We start from the raw sequence: 23,963 nt of genomic DNA on the forward strand, positions 1-23,963 counted from the left end.
CTGGAGATATATTCTCCGCTAACTTACAGATACACTTATCTTTGGTAGAAATGTTATCAGGCAGCAGGGTTCCAACAGTGGTTTCTGAGACAGGATCAGATTGAGACATCTTGCAAATGTAAGAGAAAAAAAACAACATATAAAGTAAAATTTCAATTTCCTTATATGGCAGTTTCAGGAATGGGAAAAAAATGCAAACAGCATAGCCCTCTGAGCATAGAAAAAGGCAAGAGGCATATAGGAAGTGGGGATTAAATAATCAAATAATTTGGCGCCAAGAATGATGCACAACGCAAAATGGAATTTTTGGAGCAAACAAGAATGACGCAATAAATATCAGCATTTTGCGGCCTCGCGAGCCTAATTTGCACGCAAAATTAATGAAAACAGTCAATTTTTAAAGAAAAGACTAAACCCCAGGTAAGAAAAAATAACTTCCTAAATATGTTTTCCCAATTTTGAAACTGATAGTCTGCAAAGGAAATATACATAAACCTGAATCATGGCAAATTTAAGTACAATACATATATTTAGAACTTTATTAATACATAAAGTGCCAAACCATAGCTGAGAGTGGCTTAAGTAATGAAAACATACTTACCCAAAGACACCCATCCACATATAGCAGATAGCCAAACCAGTAGTGAAACAGTTATCAGTAGAGGTAATGGAATATGAGAGTATATCGTCGATCTGAAAAGGGAGGTAGCAGATGAATCTCTACGACCGAAAACAGAGAACCTATGAAAAGATTTCCCGCGAGGAAAACCATAGAATTCAATAGGTGATGGATACTCCCTTCACATCCCTCTGATATTCACTGTACTCTGAGAAGCGCGTATCACAGAAGAAAATTTAGCACAAACTTACTTCACCACCTCCATAGGGAGGCAAAGTTTGTAAAACTGAATTGTGGGTGTGATGAGGGGTGTATTTATAGGCATTTTGAGGTTTGGGAAACTTTGCCCCTCCTGGTAGGATTGTATATCCCATACGTGACTAGCTCATGGACTCTTGCCAATTACATGAAAGAAATCAGAATCCTCCATAACTTGACCGGGCAAATTTGGACAAAAACAAATTATACTTACCTGATAATTTTCTTTTCTTCTGATGGAAAGAGTCCACAGCTGCATTTATTACTTTTGGGAAATAAGAACCTGGCCACCAGGAGGCGGCAAAGACACCCCAGCCAAAGGCTTAAATACTCCTCCCACTCCTCTTAACCCCCAGTCATTCTGCCAAGGAACAAGGAACAGTAGAAGAAATATCAGGGTGAAAAGTGCCAGAAGAATAAAATAAGAACGTCTCACATAAAAAATTATGGGTGGGGAGCTGTGGACTCTTTCCATCAGAAGAAAAGAAAATTATCAGGAAAGCATAATTTATGTTTTTCTTCTTAAATGGAAAGAGTCCACAGCTGCATTCAATACCTTTGGGAAAACAATACCCAAGCTATAGAGGACACTGAATGCCAAGTCTGGAGGGCAACAAGCCTGAAACCACTGCTCACATAAAAACCCAGCTTCGTCCGAAGCTGAGAAAACTTTAAAAGGAAATAACCCAGAGGACACTGACCCGCAGGTAGTCCAGAGCCTAGCAATAGAGACTGCAAAATCGGACTCAACTGAGCCAACAGGCCTCCAGGAGACACCGTTGCCCAACAGTCCCTCACCTCTCACTAAAGAAGGGAACACCAGCCTAAACTCCCAAAGGGATAGGATTAGTAGAACGAAAAGAAAAAAACTGAAAGGTCACAAATCCCCCAGAGCAATCTCAGCTCTTAAGGGTCCCGACAGACAAGGGGAAACTACGCCTAGATTAGGAGAAACCAGCGGTAGAGAACCGAGCATAGGAACAGAGAAAACTTACTCTCAAACGTTGTGCAAAAGCACCAAAAGACAACAGAAGATGGAGTCCTCTCATAGTCTGAACTTGGAACACAGAAGTATTCCGCTACAAAAAAACATGTAACAGACCCAGACGAAAAACCAAGAACACGCCGCCATCCTCAGGATGACCCAGAGAATACATGCTGAGAGCAAAAGCGGCCAGCAAAAGAACAGATTGCAAAAGACAACTCCCAGACAGAGGGCACACTCTAGGCAATCCAAGCCGCCAGACCTACCCACAGGTCTTCCAAAAAAAAAAAGGGGGGGAATCATAACCTCCACGAGGTCCCCCAAGAAAGAGAAGTGACACCCAGAACCCAAGGTGGAGCAATCCTGGACCCTCTGCTTGTAAGCTTAGGGAGCTATCTACTATGCCCACCTAGATCCTGGAGATGACATCTTTCAGAACCCCCTCCCAGCTGGGCCAGCCCCAGAAATTGCAGGTCTGAAACAGGGGAACATAAGAACCCCAAAACCAGCTCAAAAACGAGCGGAAGAATTGCCACAGCCAATCCAACAGAGCACAGGTGCAACCCGATTTATTAGAACAGACAACAGGAACGTAGCAAAAAGGTCCAACCTAGTCTTGACACGGAGCCAGCAAGTCTCCAAATGGAACGTAACAACCCACAGAGAATGTCCCTCTCAGCTAGGGAACTCACAGGTCCCATCTCCTGATCCAGGAGAAGCCTTAAGAAAGGGGCCACATCTCCATAAAAGGGAGACTAAGCTCTCACCTAAAAAGGGAAAAAGGGCTAAAAGGCAGCACCTTTCACAAAGCCACAGGGTAAAGGAGAGATCAATCCCCAACTCAGAAGCCCTGAGAAAGTGATTCCCCGAAAACTAGCCTGCTAACACGCAACCAATGTGCAATAGTAGCAGCAGTGACACTGCAAGTCTATTCACCTGCAGATCAGTGAATTCAATGGATACTACAGCAAGCTGACCAAGGGAAACCGCCTAAGGTACAAAACAAGCCCAACGAGCAACGACACTCAGAAAACCTGGCCAATCAAGACCAGGTCAAGTAATTAATCCGAGTAAAAGGACATAGCCCACGTTTCCAGGAACTGGGGAACCCCGAACCAACCCTGGAGCCTATAGGTCCGGTAACAACCCACAACGGGATCCACAAGCGAAAATGCTGAATGAAACTCAGCAACCGGAAGCCCCAGGGAGAACAGGAGAGTGATGGGAGGGATTTTAAGCTCTGAAGGAGTCTAAGGCATCGGTCCCCGCGACACCTGTAGAAGGTTTGCGACTAACTCCTCACTGGGAGTGATTGTGCCACTGTCCAACACACCAATCTCCCCTCTCTTCTCTGAGGGGGAAAATGGGCCTCGAATAAGTCTGAGGACCCCTTTCAATGAAGGATCTGGACCACCTTAATTCTTCACCTTCCTCCTGTAGATGCAAAGAAAAGACTGGAATATCAGAGAAGTGAGAGGGATTAAGTGCTATAGAGCTTTGGGAATCTTTGCCTTCTTCTAGTGGCCAGGAGTTGAATCAATAAGTACTTGTTTGTGAGGACTCTCACCACCTTATAAAAAAAAAAAAAAAAAAGAATTTATGTTTACCTGATAAATTACTTTCTCCAACGGTGTGTCCGGTCCACGGCGTCATCCGTACTTGTGGGATATTCTCCTTCCCCAACAGAAATGGCAAAGAGCCCAGCAAAGCTGGTCACATGATCCCTCCTAGGCTCCGCCTACCCCAGTCATTTCGACGACGTTAAGGAGGATTATTTGCATAGGAGAAACCATATGATACCGTGGTGACTGTAGTTAAAGAAATTAAATTATCAGACCTGATTAAAAAACCAGGGCGGGCCGTGGAACGGACCACCAGTTGGAGGAATGTAATTTATCAGGTAAACATAATTCTGTTTTCTCCAACATAGGTGTGTCCGGTCCACGGCGTCATCCTTACTTGTGGGAAACCAATACCACAAAGCTTGTAGGACAACGGATGAAGGGAGGGAGCAAATCAGGTCACCCTAAATGGAAGGCACCACGGCTTGCAAACCTTTCTCCCAAAAAACAGCCTCAGAAGAAGCAAAAAGTATCAAACTTTGTAAAATTTGGTAAAAGTGTGCAGTGAATGACCAAGTCGCTGCCCTACATATCTGATCAACAGAAGCCTCGTTCTTGAAGGCCCATGTGGAAGCACAGCCCTAGTGGAATGAGCTGTGATTCTTTCAGGAGGCTGCCGTCCGGCAGTCTCGTAAGCCAATCTGATGATGCATTTAATCCAAAAAGAGAGAGAAGGTAGAAGTTGCTTTTTGACCTCCTCCTTTTACCAGAATAAACAACAAACAAGGAAGATGTTTGTCTAAAATCCTTTGTAGCATCTAAATAGAATTTTAGAGCGCGAACAACATCCAAATTGTGCAAACAAACGTTCCTTCTTCGAAACTGGTTTCGGACACAAAGAAGGCTCGGACTATCATCCTGGTTAATGTTTTTGTTAGAAAAACTTTTGGAAGAATAACAGGTTTAGTACGTAAAACCACCTTATCTGCATGGAACACCAGTTAAGGAGGAGAACACTGCAGAGCAGATAATTCTGAAACTCTTCTAGCAGAAGAAATTGCAACCAAAAACAAAACTTTTCAAAGATAATAACTTAATATCAACGGAATGTAAGGTTCAAACGGAACCCCCTGAAGAACTGAAAGAACTAAGTTGAGACTCCAAGGAAGAGTCAAAGGTTTGTAAACAGGCTTGATTCTAACCAGAGCCTGAACAAAGGCTTGAACATCTGGCACAGCTGCCAGCTTTTTGTGAAAGTAACACAGACAAGGCAGAAATCTGTCCCTTCAAGGAACTTGCAGATAATCCTTTCTCCAATCCTTCTTGGAGAAAGGATAGAATCTTAGGAATCTTTACCTTGTCCCAGGGGAATCCTTTAGATTCACACCAACAGATATATTTTTTCCATATTTTGTGGTAAATTTTTCTAGTTACAGGCTTTCTGGCCTGAACAAGAGTATCAAAAACAGAATCTGAGAACCCTCGTTTTGATAAAATCAAGCGTTCAATCTCCAAGCAGTCAGCTGGAGTGAGACCAGATTCGGATGTTCGAACGGACCTTGAACAAGAAGGTCTCGTCTCAAAGGTAGCTTCCATGGTGGAGCTGATGACATATTCACCAGATCTGCATACCAAGTCCTGCGTGGCCACGCAGGAGCTATCAAGATCACCGACGCCCTCTCCTGATGGATCCTGGCTACCAGCCTGGGGATGAGAGGAAACGGCGGGAATACATAAGCTAGTTTGAAGGTCCAAGGTGCTACTAGTGCATCTACTAGAGTCGCCTTGGGATCCCTGGATCTGGACCCGTAGCAAGGAACCTTGAAGTTCTGACGAGAGGCCATCAGATCCATGTCTGGAATGCCCCACAGTTGAGTGATTTGGGCAAAGATTTCCGATGGAGTTCCCACTCCCCCGGATGCAATGTCTGACGACTCAGAAATTCCGCTTTCCAATTTTCCACTCCTGGGATGTGGATTGCAGACAGGTGGCAGGAGCGAGTCTCCGCCATTGAATGATTTTGGTCACCTTCTTCCATCGCCAGGGAACTCCTTGTTCCCCCCTGATGGTTGATGTACGCATACAGTCGTCATGTTGTCTGATTGAAAACCGTATGAACTTGGCACTTCGCTAGCTGAGGCCCAAGCCTTGAGAGCATTGAATATCGCTCTCAGTTCCAGAATATTTATACGGTAGAAGAGATTCATCCCGAGACCAAAGAACCCTGAGCTTTCAGGGATCCCCAGATCGCGCCACCAGCCCATCAGAACTGGCGTCGGTCGTGACAATGACCCCACTCTGGGTCTGCAGGAAGGTCATCCCTTGTGACAGGTTGTCCAGGGACAGCCACCAACGGAGTGAGTCTTCTGGACCTCTGATTTACCTTGTATCTCGGAGACAAGTCTGTATAGTCCCCATTCCACTGACCTGAGGCATGACACAGTTGTAATGGTCTTAGATGAATGCGCGCAAAAGGAACTATGTCCATTGACGCTACCATCAAACCTATTAACTTCCATGCACTGCGCTATGGAAGGAAGAGGAACGGAATGAAGTGTCCGACAAGAGTCTAGAAGTTTTGTTTTTTTCTGGCCTCTGACAGAAAAATCCTCATTTCTAAGGAGTCTATTATTGTTCCCATGAAGGGAACCCTTGTCGACGGAGATAGAGAACTCTTTTCCACGTTCACCTTTCCATCCGTGAGATCTGAGAAAGGCCCAGGACTATGTCCGTGTGAGCCTTTGCTTGAGGAAGGACGACGCTTGAATCAGAATGTCGTCCAAGTTAAGGTACTACTGCAATGCCCCTTGGTCTTAGCACGCTAGAAGGGACCCTAGTACCTTTGTGAAAATCCTTGGAGCAGTGGCTAATCCGAAAGGAAGCGCCACGAACTGGTAATGCTTGTCCAGGAATGCGAACCTTAGGAACCGATGATGTTCCTTGTGGATAGGAATATGTAGATACGCATCCTTTAAATCCACCGTGGTCATGAATTGACCTTCCTGGATGGAAGGAAGAATTGTTCGAATGGTTTCCATCTTGAACGATGGAACCTTGAGAAACTTGTTTAAGATCTTGAGATCTAAGATTGGTCTGAACGTTCCCTCTTTTTTGGGAACTATGAACAGATTGGAGTAGAACCCCATCCCTTGTTCTCCTAATGGAACAGGATGAATCACTCCCATTTTTAGCAGGTCTTCTACACAATGTAAGAATGCCTGTCTTTTTATGTGGTCTGAAGACAATTGAGACCTGTGGAACCTCCCCCTTGGGGGAAGCCCCTTGAATTCCAGAAGATAACCTTGGGAGACTATTTCTAGTGCCCAAGGATCCAGAACATCCCTCTGCACCACAAGCTCTGAGCGAAGAGAGAGAGTCTGCCCCCCAACCAGATCCGGGTCCCCGGATTCGGGGGCCAACATTCATGCTGTCTTGGTAGCAGTGGCAGGTTCAATTGGCCCTGCATTTCCCTTGTTCCAGCCATTGCATTGGTCCTCCAGGCTGGCTTGGCTTGAGGAGTATTAACCTATTGCCTTAGAGGGAAGTCGCACTTGGGGCTGGTCCGTTTCTCACGAAGGACGAATAATCTAGGTATATTTTTGGCCTTGAAAGGCCTATCATGAGGAAGGGCAGTGGCACCTTACCACATGTGATATCAGAGATAATCTCCTTTCAAGTCAGGGCACCAAAGCGTTTTTCCCCCTTGAAAGGAAATGTTAAGTAGTTTGTTCTTGGTAAGACGCATCCGCTCGACCAAGATTTCAAACCCAAAGCAGCTCTGCGCGCACAATAGCAACCCAGAATTTTTCGCCGCTACCTAGCCAATTGAAAAGTGGCGTCTAGGGTGAAAGAATTAGCCAATTTGAGAGCACGGAATCTGTCCATAATCTCCTCATAAGGAGGAGAATCACTATCGAATGCATTAACTAGTTCATCGAACAGAAACACGCGGCTGTAGTGACAGGGACAATGCAAGAAATTGGTTGTAGAAGGTAACCTTGCTGAACAAACATCTTTTTTAAGCAAACTTCTAATTTTTTATCCATAGGATCTTTGAAAGCACAACTATCTTCTATGGGTATGTGGTGCGTTTGTTTAAAGTAGAAACCGCTCCCCTCGACCTTGGGGACTGTCTGCCATAAGGTCCTTTCTGGGGTCGACCATAGGAAACAATTTTTTAAATATGGGGGGAGGGAACGAAAGGTATACCGGGCCTTTCCCATTCTTTATTTACAATGTCCGCCTACCCCGCCTCTGGGTATAGGAAAAGCTTCTGGAGCCCCGGGACCTCTAGGAACTTGTCCATTTTACATAGTTTCTCTGGGATGATCAAATTCTCACAATCATCCAGAGTGGATAATACCTCCTTAAGCAGAGCGCGGAGATGTTCCAACTTAAATTTAAATGTAATCACATCGGGTTCAGCTTGTTGAGAAATTTTCCCCTGAATCTGAAATTTTCTCCCTCAGACAAAACCTCCCCTGGCCCCCTCAGACTGGTGTAGGGGCATTTCAGAACCATTATCATCAGCATCCTCATGCTCTTCAGTATCTAAAAACAGAGCAGTCGCGCTTACGCTGATAAGTGGGCATTTTGGCTAAAATGTTTTTGATAGAATTATCCATTACAGCCGTTAATTGTTGCATAGTAAGGAGTATTGGCGCGCTAGATGTACTAGGGGCCTCCTGAGTGGGCAAGACTCGTGTAGACGAAGGAGGGAATGATGCAGTACATGCTTACTCCCCCTCACTTGAGGAATCATCTTGGGCATCATTTTCAGTGTCACATAAATCACATTTATTTAAATGAGAAGGAACCCTGCTTCCCCACATTCAGAACACAGGTCTATCTGGTAGTTCAGGACATGTTAAACAGGCATAAACTTGATAACAAAGTACAAAAAACGTTTTAAAATAAAACCGTTACTGTCACTTTAAATTTTAAACTGAACACACTTTATTACTGCAATTGCGAAAAAGTATGAAGTAATTGTTCAAAATTCACCAAAATTTCACCACAGTGTCTTAAAGCCTTAAAAGTATTGCACACCAAATTTGGAAGCTTTTAACCCTTAAAATAACGGAACGGAGCCGTTTTTTAACTTTAACCCCTTTTACAGTCCCTGGTATCTGCTTTGCTGAGACCCAACCAAGCCCAAAGGGGAATACGATACCAAATGATGCCTTCAGAAAGTCTTTTCTATGTATCTAGAGCTCCCTCACCACATGCGACTGCATGTCATGCCTCTCAAAAACAAGTGCGCAATACCGGCGCGAAAATGAGGCTTGCCTATGATTAGGGAAAGCCCTAAAGATAAGGTGTCTAAAACAGTGCCCTGCCGATATTTTACCAAAATACCCAGATTACAATGATTCCTCAAAGGCTAAATATGTGTAATATATGAATCGATTTAGCCCAGAAAAAGTCGTACAGTCTTAATAAGCCCTTGTGAAGCCCTTATTTACTTTCTGAATAAACATGGCTTACCGGATCCATAGGGAAAATGACAGCTTCCAGCATTACATCGTCTTGTTAAGAATGTGTCATACCTTCAAGCAGCAAAAGACTGCTCACTGTTCCCCAACACGAAGTTAATTCCTCTCTGACACTGTCCTGTGTGGAACAGCCATGGATTTTAGTAACGGTTGCTAAATCATTTTCCTACTTACAAACAGAATCTTCATCTCTTTTCTGTTTCAGAGTAAATAGTACATACCAGCACTATTTTAAAATACAAACTCCTTGATTGAATAATAAAACTACAGTTAAACACTAAAAAAAATCTAAGCCCTCTCCGTGGAGATGTTGCCCTGTACAACGGCAAAGAGAATGACTAGGGTAGGCGGAGCTAGGAGGGATCATGTGACCCAGCTTTTGCTGGGCTCTTTGCCTTTCCTGTTGGGAAGAGAATATCCCACAAGTAAGGATGACGCCGTGGACCGGACACACCTATGTTGGAGAAAAGGGATACATGTATCTAATATTTTAATTTTCTTAACTTTTAATTTTTCTTCAATTTTTGTAGTGCATTTTTTATTTCGTTAAACTAGATAAATGGGTTATTAAAATATCTCCTTAACATGACGACTTTCCACTGCTTTGAACTCATTTACCCTTTACCGGTTCAATTCCTTAATCTGCTCCATTCAGTAATGATTTTTGTATAAACTATTCCCTTCCTGTCAAAGTAAGCTCATAAGCAAGACATTGGCAGTTGTAGCCCATAGTCTCCATCCATTATATAATGCCTTCCAAAAACTTTATATTCAGATATATGTGATTGCTAGACAACAACTTACATAATTGAGAATCAAATTACTAACACATTGGGGCCACACAACATTTTAAAAAACAGCAATTTATGTTTACCTGATAAATTTCTTTCTCCAACGGTGTGTCCGGTCCACGGCGTCATCCTTACTTGTGGGATATTCTCTTCCCCAACAGGAAATGGCAAAGAGCCCAGCAAAGCTGGTCACATGATCCCTCCTAGGCTCCGCCTACCCCAGTCATTCGACCGACGTTAAGGAGGAATATTTGCATAGGAGAAACCATATGGTACCGTGGTGACTGTAGTTAAAGAAAATAAAATATCAGACCTGATTAAAAAAACCAGGGCGGGCCGTGGACCGGACACACCGTTGGAGAAAGAAATTTATCAGGTAAACATAAATTCTGTTTTCTCCAACATAGGTGTGTCCGGTCCACGGCGTCATCCTTACTTGTGGGAACCAATACCAAAGCTTTAGGACACGGATGAAGGGAGGGAGCAAATCAGGTCACCTAAATGGAAGGCACCACGGCTTGCAAAACCTTTCTCCCAAAAATAGCCTCAGAAGAAGCAAAAGTATCAAACTTGTAAAATTTGGTAAAAGTGTGCAGTGAAGACCAAGTCGCTGCCCTACATATCTGATCGACAGAAGCCTCGTTCTTGAAGGCCCATGTGGAAGCCACAGCCCTAGTGGAATGAGCTGTGATTCTTTCGGGAGGCTGCCGTCCGGCAGTCTCGTAAGCCAATCTGATGATGCTTTTAATCCAAAAAGAGAGAGAGGTAGAAGTTGCTTTTTGACCTCTCCTTTTACCTGAATAAACAACAAACAAGGAAGATGTTTGTCTAAAATCCTTTGTAGCATCTAAATAGAATTTTAGAGCGCGAACAACATCCAAATTGTGCAACAAACGTTCCTTCTTTGAAACTGGTTTTGGACACAGAGAAGGTACGATAATCTCCTGGTTAATGTTTTTGTTAGAAACAACTTTTGGAAGAAAACCAGGTTTAGTACGTAAAACCACCTTATCTGCATGGAACACCAGATAAGGAGGAGAACACTGCAGAGCAGATAATTCTGAGACTCTTCTAGCAGAAGAAATCGCAACTAAAAACAAAACTTTCCAAGATAATAACTTAATATCAACGGAATGTAAGGGTTCAAACGGAACCCCCTGAAGAACTGAAAGAACTAAATTGAGACTCCAAGGAGGAGTCAAAGGTTTGTAAACAGGCTTGATTCTAACCAGAGCCTGAACAAAGGCTTGAACATCTGGCACAGCTGCCAGCTTTTTGTGAAGTAATACCGACAAGGCAGAAATCTGTCCCTTCAGGGAACTTGCAGATAATCCTTTTTCCAATCCTTCTTGAAGGAAGGATAGAATCCTAGGAATCTTAACCTTGTCCCAAGGGAATCCTTTAGATTCACACCAACAGATATATTTTTTCCAAATTTTGTGGTAAATCTTTCTAGTCACAGGCTTTCTGGCCTGAACAAGAGTATCGATCACAGAATCTGAGAATCCTCGCTTCGATAAAATCAAGCGTTCAATCTCCAAGCAGTCAGCTGGAGTGAAACCAGATTCGGATGTTCGAACGGACCCTGAACAAGAAGGTCTCGTCTCAAAGGTAGCTTCCAAGGTGGAGCCGATGACATATTCACCAGATCTGCATACCAAGTCCTGCGTGGCCACGCAGGAGCTAACAAGATCACCGACGCCCTCTCCTGCTTGATCCTGGCTATCAGCCTGGGGATGAGAGGAAATGGCGGGAACACATAAGCTAGTTTGAAGGTCCAAGGTGCTACTAGTGCATCCACTAGAGCCGCCTTGGGATCCCTGGATCTGGCCCCGTAGCAAGGAACTTTGAAGTTCTGACGAGAGGCCATCAGATCCATGTCTGGAATGCCCCACAGGTGAGTGACTTGGGCAAAGATTTCCGGATGGAGTTCCCACTCCCCCGGATGCAATGTCTGACGACTCAGAAAATCCGCTTCCCAATTTTCCACTCCTGGGATGTGGATAGCAGACAGGTGGCAGGAGTGAGACTCCGCCCAAAGAATAATTTTGGTTACTTCTTCCATCGCTAGGGAACTCCTTGTTCCCCCCTGATGGTTGATGTACGCAACAGTCGTCATGTTGTCTGATTTGAAACGTATGAACCTGGTCCTCGCAAGCTGGGACCAGCCCTGGAGCGCATTGAATATCGCTCTCAGTTCCAGAATATTTATCGGTAGAAAGAGATTCTTCCCGAGACCAAAGACCCTGAGCTTTCATGGGATCCCCAAGACGCGCCCCAGCCCTATCAGACTGGCGTCGGTCGTGACAATGACCACTCTGGTCCTGAGGAACATCATCCCTTGTGACAGATTGTCCAGGGACAGCCACCAACGGAGTAGAGTCTCTGGTCCTCTGTATTTACTTGTATCTTCGGAGACAAGTCTGTATAGTCCCCATTCCACTGACTGAGCATGCACAGTTGTAATGGTCTTAGATGAATGCGCGCAAAGGAACTAGTCCATCGCGCCACCATCAAACCGATCACTTCATGCACTGAGCTATGGAAGGAAGAGGAACGGACTGAAGTACGACAAGAGTCAGAAGCTTTGTTTTTCTGGCCTCTGTCTAGAAAGATCCTCATTTCTAAGGAGTCTATAATTGTTCCCAAGAAGGGAAACCCTTGTTGACGGGGATAGAGAACTCTTTTCCACGTTCACTTTCCAGCCGTGAGATCTGAGAAAGGCAGGACAATGTCCCCCGTGTGAGCCCTTTGCTTGAGGAAGGGACGACGCTTGAATCAGAATGTCGTCCAGGTATGGTACTACTGCAATGCCCCTTGGTCTTAGCACCGCTAGAAGGGACCCTAGTACCTTTGTGAAAATCCTTGGAGCAGTGGCTAATCCGAAAGGAAGCGCCACGAACTGGTATGCTTTGTCCAGGAATGCAAACCATCTAGGAACCGATGATGTTCCTTGTGGATATGGAATATGTAGATACGCATCCCTTTAAATCCACCAGTGGTCATAAATTGACCTTCCTGGATGGAAGAAGGATAGTTTCGAATGGTTTCATCTTGAACGATGGGACCTTGAGAAACTTTGTTTAAGATCTTGAAGATCTAGATTGGTCTGAACAGTTCCCTCTTTTTTGGGAACTATGAACAGATTGGAGTGAACCCATACCTTGTTCTCCTAATGGTACAGGATGAACTACTCCCATTTTTACAGGTCTTCTACACAATGTAAGAACGCCTGTCTGTTTATGTGGTCTGAAGACAATGCGACCTTGTGGAACCTCCCCCTTGGGGGAAGTCCCTTGAATTCCAGAAGATTAACCCTGGGAGACTATTTCTAGCGCCCAAGGATCCAGAACATCTCCTTGCCCAAGCTGAGCGAATGAGAGAGAGTCTGCCCCCCACCAGATCCGGTCCCGGATCGGGGGCCAATATTTCATGCTGTCTTGGTAGCAAGTGGCAGGTTTCTTGGCCTGCTTTCCCTTGTTCCAGCCTTGCATTGTCTCCAAGGCTGCTAGGCTGAGAAGTATTACCCTCTGCTTAGAGGACGTAGCAACTTGGGCTGGTCCGTTTTTTACGAATGGGACGAAATTAGGTATATTTTTTGCATTGAAGGGCCGATCCTGAGGAAGGGCGTGGCCCTTACCCCCAGTGATATCAGAGATAATCTCTTTCAAGTCAGGACCAAACAGCGTTTTCCCCTTGAAAGGAATGTTTAGTAGCTTGTTCTTGGAAGACGCATCAGCCGACCAAGATTTCAACCAAAGCGCTCTGCGCGCCACAATAGCAAACCCAGAGTTCTTAGCCGCTAACTTAGCCAATTGCAAAGAGGCGTCTAGAGTGAAAGAATTAGCCAATTTGAGAGCATTGATTCTGTCCATAATCTCCTCATAAGGAGGAGAGTCACTATCGAGCACCTTAAGCAGTTCATCAAACCAGAAATATGCGGCTGTAGTGACAGGGACAATGCATGAAATGGGTTGTAGAAGGTAACCCTGCTGAACAAACATCTTTTTAAGCAAACCTTCTAATTTTTTATCCATAGGATCTTTGAAAGCACAACTATCCTCTATGGGAATAGTGGTGCGTTTGTTTAAAGTAGAAACCGCTCCCATCGACCTTGGGACTGATCTGCCATAAGTCCTTTCTGGGGTCGACCATAGGAAACAATTTTTTAAATATGGGGGGAGGGACGAAAGGAATACCGGGGCCTTTACCATTCTTTATTAACAATGTCCGCCACCCGCTTGGGTATAGGAAAAGCTTCTGGGAGCCCCGGACCTCTAGGAACTTGTCCATTTTACATAGTTTCTCTGGGATGACTAAATTTCTCACAATCATCCAGAGTGGATAATACCTCCTTAAGACAAATGCGCGAGATGTTCCAACTTTAAATTTAAATGTATTACAATCAGATTCAGCACAATGTGAGAAATTGTTCCCTAATCTGTAATTTCTCCCTCAGACCAAAACCTCCCTGGCCCCCTCAGACTTGGGTTAGCGGGCCCTTCAGAGACCTATTAATTATCAGCGTCCGTCATGCTCTTCAGTACTAAAACAGAGCAGCACGCTTACGCTGACAAGGGTTCCATTTTGGCTAAAATGTTTCTTGACAGAATTATCCATTACTGCCGTTAATTGTTGCATAGTAAGGAGTATTGGCGCGCTAGATGTACTAGGGGCCTCCTGAGTGGGCAAGACTCGTGTAGACGAAGGAGGGAATGATGCTAGTACCATGCTTACTCCCCTCACTTGAGGAATCATCTTGGGCATCATTGTCATTATCACATAAATCACATTTATTTAAATGAATAGGAATTCTGGCTTCCCCACATTCAGAACACAGTCTATCTGGTAGTTCAGACATGTTAAACAGGCATAAACTTGATCAGAAGTACAAAAAAACGTTTTAAAATAAAACCGTTACTGTCACTTTAAATTTTTAAACTGAACACACTTTATTACTGCAATTGCGAAAAAAAATGAAGGAATTGTTCAAAATTCACCAAAATTTTCACCACAGCGTCTTAAAGCCTTGAAAATATTGCACACCAATTTTGGAAGCTTTAACCCTTAAAATAACGGAACCGGAGCCGTTTTAAGCTTTAAACCCCTTTACAGTCCCTGGTATCTGCTTTGCTGAGACCCAACCAACCCAAAGGGGAATACGATACCAAATGACGCCTTCAGAAGTCTTTTATAAGTATCAGAGCTCCTCTCACATGCGACTGCATTGCCATGCCTCTCAAAAACAAGTGCGCAACACCGGCGCGAAAATGAGGACTCTGCCCTATGCTTTGGGAAAGCCCCTAAAGAATAAGGTGTCTAAAACAGTGCCTGCCGATATTATTAACAAATAACTCCCAGAATAAATGATTCCTCAAGGCTAAATAAGTGTTATATATCAATCGATTTAGCCAAAAAAAGTCTACAGTTTAATAAGCCCTTGTGAAGCCCTTATTTCCAATCGTAATAAACATGGTTACCGGATCCCATAGGGAAAATGACAGCTTCCAGCATTACATCGTCTTGTAGAATGTGTCATACCTCAAGCAGCAAGAGACTGCAAACTGTTCCCCAACTGAAGTTAATTGCTCTCAACAGTCCTGTGTGGAACAGCCATGGATTTTAGTTACGGTTGCTAAAATCATTTTCCTCATACAAACACGAATTCTTCATCTCTCTTCTGTTTCTGAGTAAATAGTACGTACCAGCACTATTTGAAAATATAACAAACTCTTGATTGAATAATGAAAAACTACAGTTAAACACTAAAAAACTCTAAAGCCATCTCCGTGGAGATGTTGCCTGTACAACGGCAAAGAGAATGACTGGGTAGGCGGAGCCTAGGAGGGATCATGTGACCAGCCTTTGCTGGGCTCTTTGCATTTCCTGTTGGGGAAGAGATATATCCACAAGTAAGGATGACGCCGTGGACCGGACACACCTATGTTGGAGAAAAAACCTTAAAAGGGACAGTCTAGTCAAAATTAAACTTTCATGATTCAGATAGGACATGCAATTTAGAACAACTTCCCAAATTTTTTTTTTTTTAACATTCTTTTTATTAAAGAGACACAGGTACAAATAGATATTTGTATGCACATACAGGGTAGAATTATAAACATTTTATAATTCAAAATTTGGAATAAAAATTACATACCAAACACCACTGTGTTGTGAGCTGTGATACATTCGTTATTGCGGATTCCAAAGAAAGAGTGTAGATAATAATTATATGCGCTAAAAACAGAGATCAACCATTATAGTCCCTTGATACTGCACAGAACATATAAATCAATGTAATGAGAGGTATGTTAAAGGTAGTCAGGTGCCACCTCATGTTGAACCTGTGCCTCCTAATTTTATAATAATAACCAAAAAAAAAAAAAAAAAAAACAACTAATCTAAACATATAAACTAAGCATATAAAACTAAACAAAGCAAATCTCAGATAGGCCCAGAGGTATGTGAACGGCTTCCGCCATAGGAAAGAATCTAAGTTATACAATCCCCAGCCAAATATGTATGAAATATATTGATATACAGATTAGCACCATAGGAAATTTATGTGGGCTCTCCTTAGATCTATTATGAACTAGCAAAAGTGTTATATAAGAAAATATTCAGTCTGATTACTAGTAGTATAGATGAGATATGTGTGAGTTCCTCTCAGGTTTAGTGTTACTTAACAGGATTTTGATATCACATAACAGGAAATCCACATACAATTAAAACAAAGTAGGAAAAAGAGAAATCAAACAGATACATGAAGAATGTTGAAACCTATGTGTTTGCATACGAATATCAGGCTGTGCATAATCCTAAAATAAGTTGCTGTTAGATCGTATCACTGAACTAAGGTGTGATGTAATACTAAAGTAACCACTAGAGGTCCTCATAGAATAACAATCCATTCATTTTGCGATGAGTTGTAATGTAGAAATTATAATATGATACGTAGCACATTTTACAAGGCTGCCTTCTCAAAGATCCCATAAGAAATGTATATCTGTTGAATAAGGTGAAATCTATCATTGTTAATGAAAGGCTTCTCTAGGTTTCAGATATTTACTGCCTTAGCGTTTTCTACTGTTCTAGATAGTGTTAGAATGGGCTAATAGGGAAAAAGCAGAAACCCCTGTCTTATAATAACCCTAAGAGTGAAGGTCTCCATAAGTTGAACTTTGAGCCTGTCATCTCTGCACAGTGTATTCGCACCCCCAACAGTACCAACAGGAAAACTAACAAGTAACTGAACTAGCTCTTACCTAAATTATAACATTAGATGGATAAGTTTGGGAGGAAGATATGCGGGGAGCAGTCAAACATATCATTTACAAGGTGAATGAGTGATTGAGTCGTGTGGGGCACAGGACTAACACAACAAACCCAAAGCAGCCTCAAAGCAAATATATATATACCCAGAGGAGTTTTCATACGGACGCATCTAATCCACACACTGTTGCAGCGTTGTCAATTCAGGACAAACATATCAAGCATACAGATAATCTTCAATGACCGATAGCCATGAAGTCAAGGATTAATTATTTTGAACAGGCAAAAATAACTAACAACATAAACCAATGAACTTATTTACACACATTAGGGTCAAGAATGTTGCGCTTCATATATGGGTATAACAATCCAAATCAGATTCTCCCTCTGACGCATACTGTCAGCCCACTCCAGCCTTCGGCAGTTCTAGTCCAGCTACTAGTCTGAAGTGAATAACATGTCTGAGGCATTGTCCATTAGTAGCACTGAGGCGCCGTGAGATGTTAATTAATTGTAGGGAGTCTGTGATAAAGCTGTATGGTTCCAAGTTCACGCTGAGTGTCACGGCTCTTGAAAAATGATCAGCCTCCTCTAAAGTATAGTTCCCACTGTCGCCATCTTTTCCGTTTACCACATTATAGGTAGGCTCATGAGGTGTGGTGTCTTTTTTTCTCCATCTGGTTGTGGTATTGTTCAGCCGAGTCGGCTGAGTACAGTGGAAAGTTAACGGTAGGGGAGCAGGGCCAAAAAGGGTTTGGAACATATGCTGTGGAGTCATCAGCGCTCACAGTAATGCTGAGCGGCAAGAATTCTGTGCTCTGGTCTTGGTCCGTGAGGCTAGGTGTGGGGTAATTCTGAGTTATGATGCCAGTACCCAGAGTGTCCGCTCCCAGGGCAGTCAACAAGGTCTGCTGAGGGTAATTGAGACAGGTAGGAGCTGCCCTAGCGCGGTTAGGAGTGCAGTGACCTCGGACCTCACAGAGAAGTTCCCGCATAGTTGCCATAAGGGAATCCAACCGTGGTGTGAGAATTTCTATTAGGGTTTCAGTAACGTGCGCCATCTTGGTTATCAGGGTAAGCACAGCGTCTGTAGGCCCAAAGGCAAAATTTTAGACTATTAAATCCCCAATTTTTCTTTTATCATAAAATTTGCTTTGCTCTTTTGGTTATCTTTGTTGAAAGCCAAACCTAGGAAGGCTCATATGCTAATATCTAAGCCCTTGAAGGCCACCTCTTATCTCAGTACATTTTGACAGTTTTTCACAGTTAGACAGCGCTTGTTCATGTGTGTCATATAGCTAAGATTGTGGAGTTATTTAAGAGTCAGCACTGATTGGCTAAAATGCAAGTCTGTCAAAAGAATTGAAATAAGGGGGCAGTCTGCAGAAGCTTAGATACAAGGTAATCATAGAGGTAAATAGTATATTAATATAACTGTGTTGGTTATGCAAAACACGGGAATGGGTAATAAAGGGATTATCTATATTTTTAAACAATAACAATTCTGGAGTAGACTGTCCCTTCAAGGGCTGCACATATATAATTTCTGCATTTAATAGGCATAAATGTATTTCCTAAAAAATATCCATTAATGTTGCAGGGTACAGTCTATCTGTTGTTTTTCCTTCCAGAGGGAAAACAATGGAACACATTTTTGCTTTTTGTTGGCACTTTTTGCAAGGGGGGGGGGGCTTCACAGACCTACATTGAAGCAAAATTAAAATGATCTAATCAAAAGTAAGAGGCTAGCTATCGGTTTCAATATTGATGATAAATAGCTATATGCGTCTGAACATTTTACCCTCCCCCCTTATCAGGACATTAAACACTTCTTGCTTTTGTATAACATTTGTGCTTGTCCCACATGGAAAAGATAACCCTGTAACCTGCAAATGCAGCAAATCAAATAGTTGGATGAGGCAATTTACAGCATTTTGGAACTGAGGATAGATATTGCTTTTTGGCCTCTCTAGAGAGCATTAGGTAACGGACAGTGTTTACACTCTCTCCCCAACTCAGTCACATAACCTGAATTACTCTATATCCTAACAGAAGTTCTGATAGCTGATTTTTGATTGCTTTTCCTCTGGATTATAATTGATCATGCACAAGTACATCATGGTGATTGTTATGGTTTTACTTCATTACATCTTCGAGACTTCAAACTGTGAAACTGAATTCCAGGCACAAAACTCATAATCTAATAAAAGCCTTAGTGCCTGGACAGCTGATACCAAAGTATATGCCACTGTGAGGTCCCCACGCTGAGTCTGTTAAAATCCACAAATATATTCAGAGGCTAGAGTAGCCGCGGAGGAAGTGAGTGCCTTAATGCCTGCAAGGGTATTCATGATCAGTAATACTGGGCTATAACAATGGTGCCTATGACCCAAGTAGCAGTGTTGTAACAGCTGGGGTCTGCAGAAGCTTACCTGGCTAGTCATAAAGACCAGCACTATGGAGCTGAAAGTATGCTGGTCTGTTGTAATGCAGTCTCTAAAACTGAGCAAATAAACACAAATAGTAGCCAATTTTATGTAATACAAGTTTTTTGCCATTTAGTTAGCATATTGGGTCTATAAATATGTCAAGCTTGTGTGAATTCATTTGTAGTTATTCTAAGAATTGTAACAAAAAAAAGTGAATATATCTTAAGAAGCCGCCCAAACATTTGAGATGTCACTTTAGTGTCTACTTACAAATCTTATGCTGTCCTTTAATAGGAAATTTAATGAGCAATTCTTGCGGATTGGAGCAGACGAAGACAAATGGAGAGGCAGATTCCTGGCTCAGAGATGGATACTACAAAGAAAGAGCACACAATGAATAATGCATTAATTAATCCTAGAAATAATTTACTCAAAAATAAATGTTTATCGAATCAGAAACATTTATTCTAGAAAACATTGACCCATTTGACAAAATAATGAAGCATAAATTTGGCTTTTTATGAAAATAACCGTTACTGAATACAATTATAAATATATGTAATTGAAGATTTTATATATATATGCTTTACACTATCCATTCCTTACCTGTTCTTTAAATTCTTCCTGGGGCAAACAATCAACCACATCCAAACAACCCAGTATACACCCGGTAGGATAATCCTTGGGAAATGGAAGATCTACTAGAAAATGAAAAACGAGAAAATGGTTAAAACAGAGGATCCACTGAATGCTACCATTGGTCTTAACTCACTTTTGAAAGCCATGATTACAACAGAGTTAAAAACAAGATCTGCAACCAGAAAATTAAAAATAATATTGATGACAAAAATAGTCACATAGAATACTAGTTCATGTTCACATAGGAAATATATGCAAATATTTGCAGCAAAGTAAATGTTGTTTGATTATAAGAAAGGGTGCATTAAAACAAAAACAAAATGTATGCTTAACTGATAAATTATTCCCTTTCAGAATGATGATGGTCCACAGTCCTCCATAACATGACACATTTTGCGCCACTAGGAGGAGGACAAGATCCAATACCAATAGAGCTTTAAAACCCTCCCACCTCTCTCTTAGTTTTATGTATAGCCGAGAAGAGAATGGGAAGGAAAGGTAGGAAAGGGAAAGGCAAAGCAGGGTCTATGGAAGTGTCATTAGAACTGTCGCTCAAAAACTAAAAACAGGCAGGGCCTGTGGACCATCATCATGCCAAAAGAAAATAATTTATCATCAGGTAAGCATAAATTTAGTTTTCCTTCGAAAAATAATGATGGTCCACAGTCCTATGTTATGGAAAGAGTGGGACAATTTTTCTGGCAGTTCTTATTTAGCTGACACTGCAGCCTGAAGGACTTTCCTGCCAAAAGCTGCTTGCTAAAAAGCAAAACCTCAAGCAATAAACTCTAATAAAATTATGCAGAATCTGCTCCAAAGATGTAAAATCTTTCAAAAACCCACAATGTTGCAATTGCTCTTGAAGAAAGAGTTTTAATGCTCTTAGAAAGGTGACCTTCCAATCGTCAAGAAAGTCTTGAATCCCTTTCATATGATTTAAGAGGAAAACACTACCTTAGTGCCTTTCTGCCCCTTACTACATTTAGTAGTTAAAAAACAAACTAGAAGTTTGACTGAAAACTATAGTTGCTTGGAGATAGAACTTCAAAGTGTTTATACTATAATCAGGTATGTAATATCCGCTACCTAGAGTTAGCAGGATCTGAACACAATGAAGGAACAACCATCTTTTTATTTTCATTTACAAAGAAAATCATATTTAGTACAAAAGTATAGCCTTCACCTTGTGATCATAGTGAGAAATGTAGAATCACAGACAAGGTTAACGATTTAGAAACCCTTTATGCTAAAGAGATTGCTAAAAGAAAGAGTACTTTCCCAGCTAATAGACAATAGCGATGTAATGCAAAGGTTCAAGAGAAGAACCTTGTAATATATAAAAAGTAAGTCCAGATTCCAGGGTGGAGAAATAGGTTCCATCAGTGGGCTAATTCTAATAAACGCCTGAACAAAAGTCTGAACCTCAGAAAGTTTAGCTAACTTTCTATGAAAGAGAGAAAAGGCAGAAAATAGTGGAGAAACCCTTGACCAGGGCATCATGAAAACTGAAGGATTCTAGGAATTTTAAACGATACCAAGAAAACCCTATAGAAGAACACCATTTAAAGTATGGCTTCCAATCTTGTGTTAAAATATCTTCTGTTATAGGCATTCTGGCCTGCGTCAATGATTAAATGACTAAATCAAATAAATCTCTAATTTTCCATTAAATTAGAGATTTGAGATATTGATAGAAAAGGGAGCCTTGAGACAACAGAGTCTGTCTCAGAGGAAAGCAAAAGAACATATACACTAGATCCGCATACCAAGTCCTGCGGTTCAAGACTGGAGCAACTAATACTCTAAACTCTTAGAATAAAAACAAAGGAAACAGGTATGCTAGATGAAAGTCCCATGGACATACAAAGGTAACTACTTTGTTAACTTAGGATCTTGTGATTTTACACAGTTGCTTGGAAGTATGAGAATTAAGAGAGAGGCCTTTAGAACTATATCCTGTAAGCCCATTGGATCAATAAGCAATAAAAATGCTTAAAACAAAAGAAAGGAAAAAAAACAAAATTTATGCTTACCTGATAAATTTCTTTCTTTTGCGATGTACCGAGTCCACAGTTTCATCCTTACTTGTGGGATATTATCCTTCCTAACAGGAAGTGGCAAAGAGAGCACCACAGCAGAGATGTCTATATAACTCCCCCCTTAACTCCACCCCCCAGTCATTCGACCGAAGGCCAAGGAAGAAAAAAGGAGAAACTATAAGGTGCAGAGGTGACTGAAGTTTTCAATACAAAATACTATCTGTCTTGAATAGACAGGGCGGGCCGTGGACTCGGTACATCGCAAAAGAAAGCTTTAGGACACGGATGAAGGGAGGGACAAGACAGGAGCCTAAACGGAAGGCACCACTGCTTGCAAAACCTTTCTCCCAAAAATAGCCTCCGAAGAAGCAAAAGTATCAAATTTGTAAAATTTGGAAAAGGTATGAAGCGAAGACCAAGTCGCAGCCTTACAAATCTGTTCAACAGAAGCATCATTTTTAAAAGCCCAGGTGGAAGCCACCGCTCTAGTAGAGTGAGCAGTAATTCTTTCAGGAGCCTGCTGTCCAGCAGTCTCATAAGCCAAATGGATGATGCTTTTCAGCCAAAAGGAAAGAGAGGTAGCCGTAGCCTTTTGACCCCTACGTTTTCCAGAATAGACAACAAACAAAGAAGATGTTTGCCGAAAATCTTTGGTTGCCTGCAAATAGAACTTCAAAGCATGAACCACGTCCAGGTTGTGCAATAAACGTTCCTTCTTAGAAGAAGGATTAGGACACAGAGAAGGAACAACAATCTCCTGATTGATATTCCTGTTAGTAACAACCTTAGGGAGGAACCCAGGTTTGGTACGCAAAACCACCTTATCAGCATGGAAAACAAGATAAGGCGAGTCACATTGTAATGCAGATAATTCAGAAACCCTTCGAGCTGAAGATAGATGAGATAGCAACTAGAAACAGAACTTTCCAAGATAGAAGTTTAATATCTATGGAATGCATGGGTTCAAACGGAACCCCCTGAAGAACATTAAGAACTAAATTCAGACTCCATGGCAGAGCAACAGGTTTAAACACAGGCTTGATTCTAACTAAAGCCTGACAAAAAGCCAGAACGTCTGGGACATCTGCCAGACGCTTGTGCAATAGAATAGACAAAGCAGATATCTGTCCTTTTAAGGAACTAGCTGACAATTCTTTCTCCAATCCTTCTTGAAGAAAGGACAAAATCCTAGGAATCCTGATCTTACTCCATGAGTAGCCTTTGGATTCACACAAAATAAGATATTTACGCCATATCTTATGATAGATTTTCCTGGCGACAGGCTTTCGAGCCTGAATCAAGGTATCTATGACCGACTCAGAGAAACCCCGCTTTGATAAAATCAAGCGTTCAATCTCCAAGCAGTCAGTTGCAGAGAAATTAGATTTGGATGCTGTTACAGAAGCATTAGTTATTTTGTTGTGAAGAAACTTATTTCCCAGCAGCAATGCCTGAACCAGCCAAGCCAGCGCCTAAGAAGGGCTCCAAGAAAACTGTAACAAGTATCATTTCATAAAGGGTTAACTCTGTTCAGTTTTGAGAAAACTATTTTCTGAGGCAGGTTTCCTAGCATATTGTGTACTGTAATTAAGTTTGTGATAAGCATTCACTGCTAGGTGATAAGAAGGACTCAATTGTTTTCTTGTGTGTACTTGTTATCTGCGGTGGCCTGTCCAAGGGCTTTGTCTAAATGTGTGATGGGGGATTTTATGCTTCCCCCCCTGGGAGTGCCCTGTGTGCATGTAACCTAAATAAAAAGCAGGCTGGGCATCCCAGTCCTCAGTTCTTGGTTGTCCCTCAATCGCAGCGTTGACTCGTTTTTGTGGGCAGAAGGGTATCCTAGCTGTACTACAGCTAAGGGGGATTATTCTACA

The 23,963-nt window shown here is 42.1% G+C and overlaps 1 protein-coding gene across 3 annotated transcripts in view; it reads right to left on the reverse strand.

Moving 5' to 3' along the window:
* Window positions 1-23,963, reverse strand: part of TRIP4 (thyroid hormone receptor interactor 4) — a 238,059-nt gene that overhangs the window by 14,506 nt on the left and 199,590 nt on the right. For 2 of the 3 annotated variants that reach the window (XM_053717377.1, XM_053717375.1), the window contains exons 11-12: window positions 20,018-20,112; window positions 19,682-19,784 (exon numbers count right to left, since the gene is read on the reverse strand). In XM_053717377.1, coding sequence (XP_053573352.1) covers window positions 19,682-19,784; window positions 20,018-20,112 — 198 coding nt within the window. The remainder of the gene's footprint in view (window positions 1-19,681; window positions 19,785-20,017; window positions 20,113-23,963) is intronic. The other variant, XM_053717376.1, reaches the window with a different exon arrangement.

Source organism: Bombina bombina, chromosome 6, assembly GCF_027579735.1.
Source record: "Bombina bombina isolate aBomBom1 chromosome 6, aBomBom1.pri, whole genome shotgun sequence".
Lineage (NCBI taxonomy): Eukaryota > Metazoa > Chordata > Amphibia > Anura > Bombinatoridae > Bombina > Bombina bombina.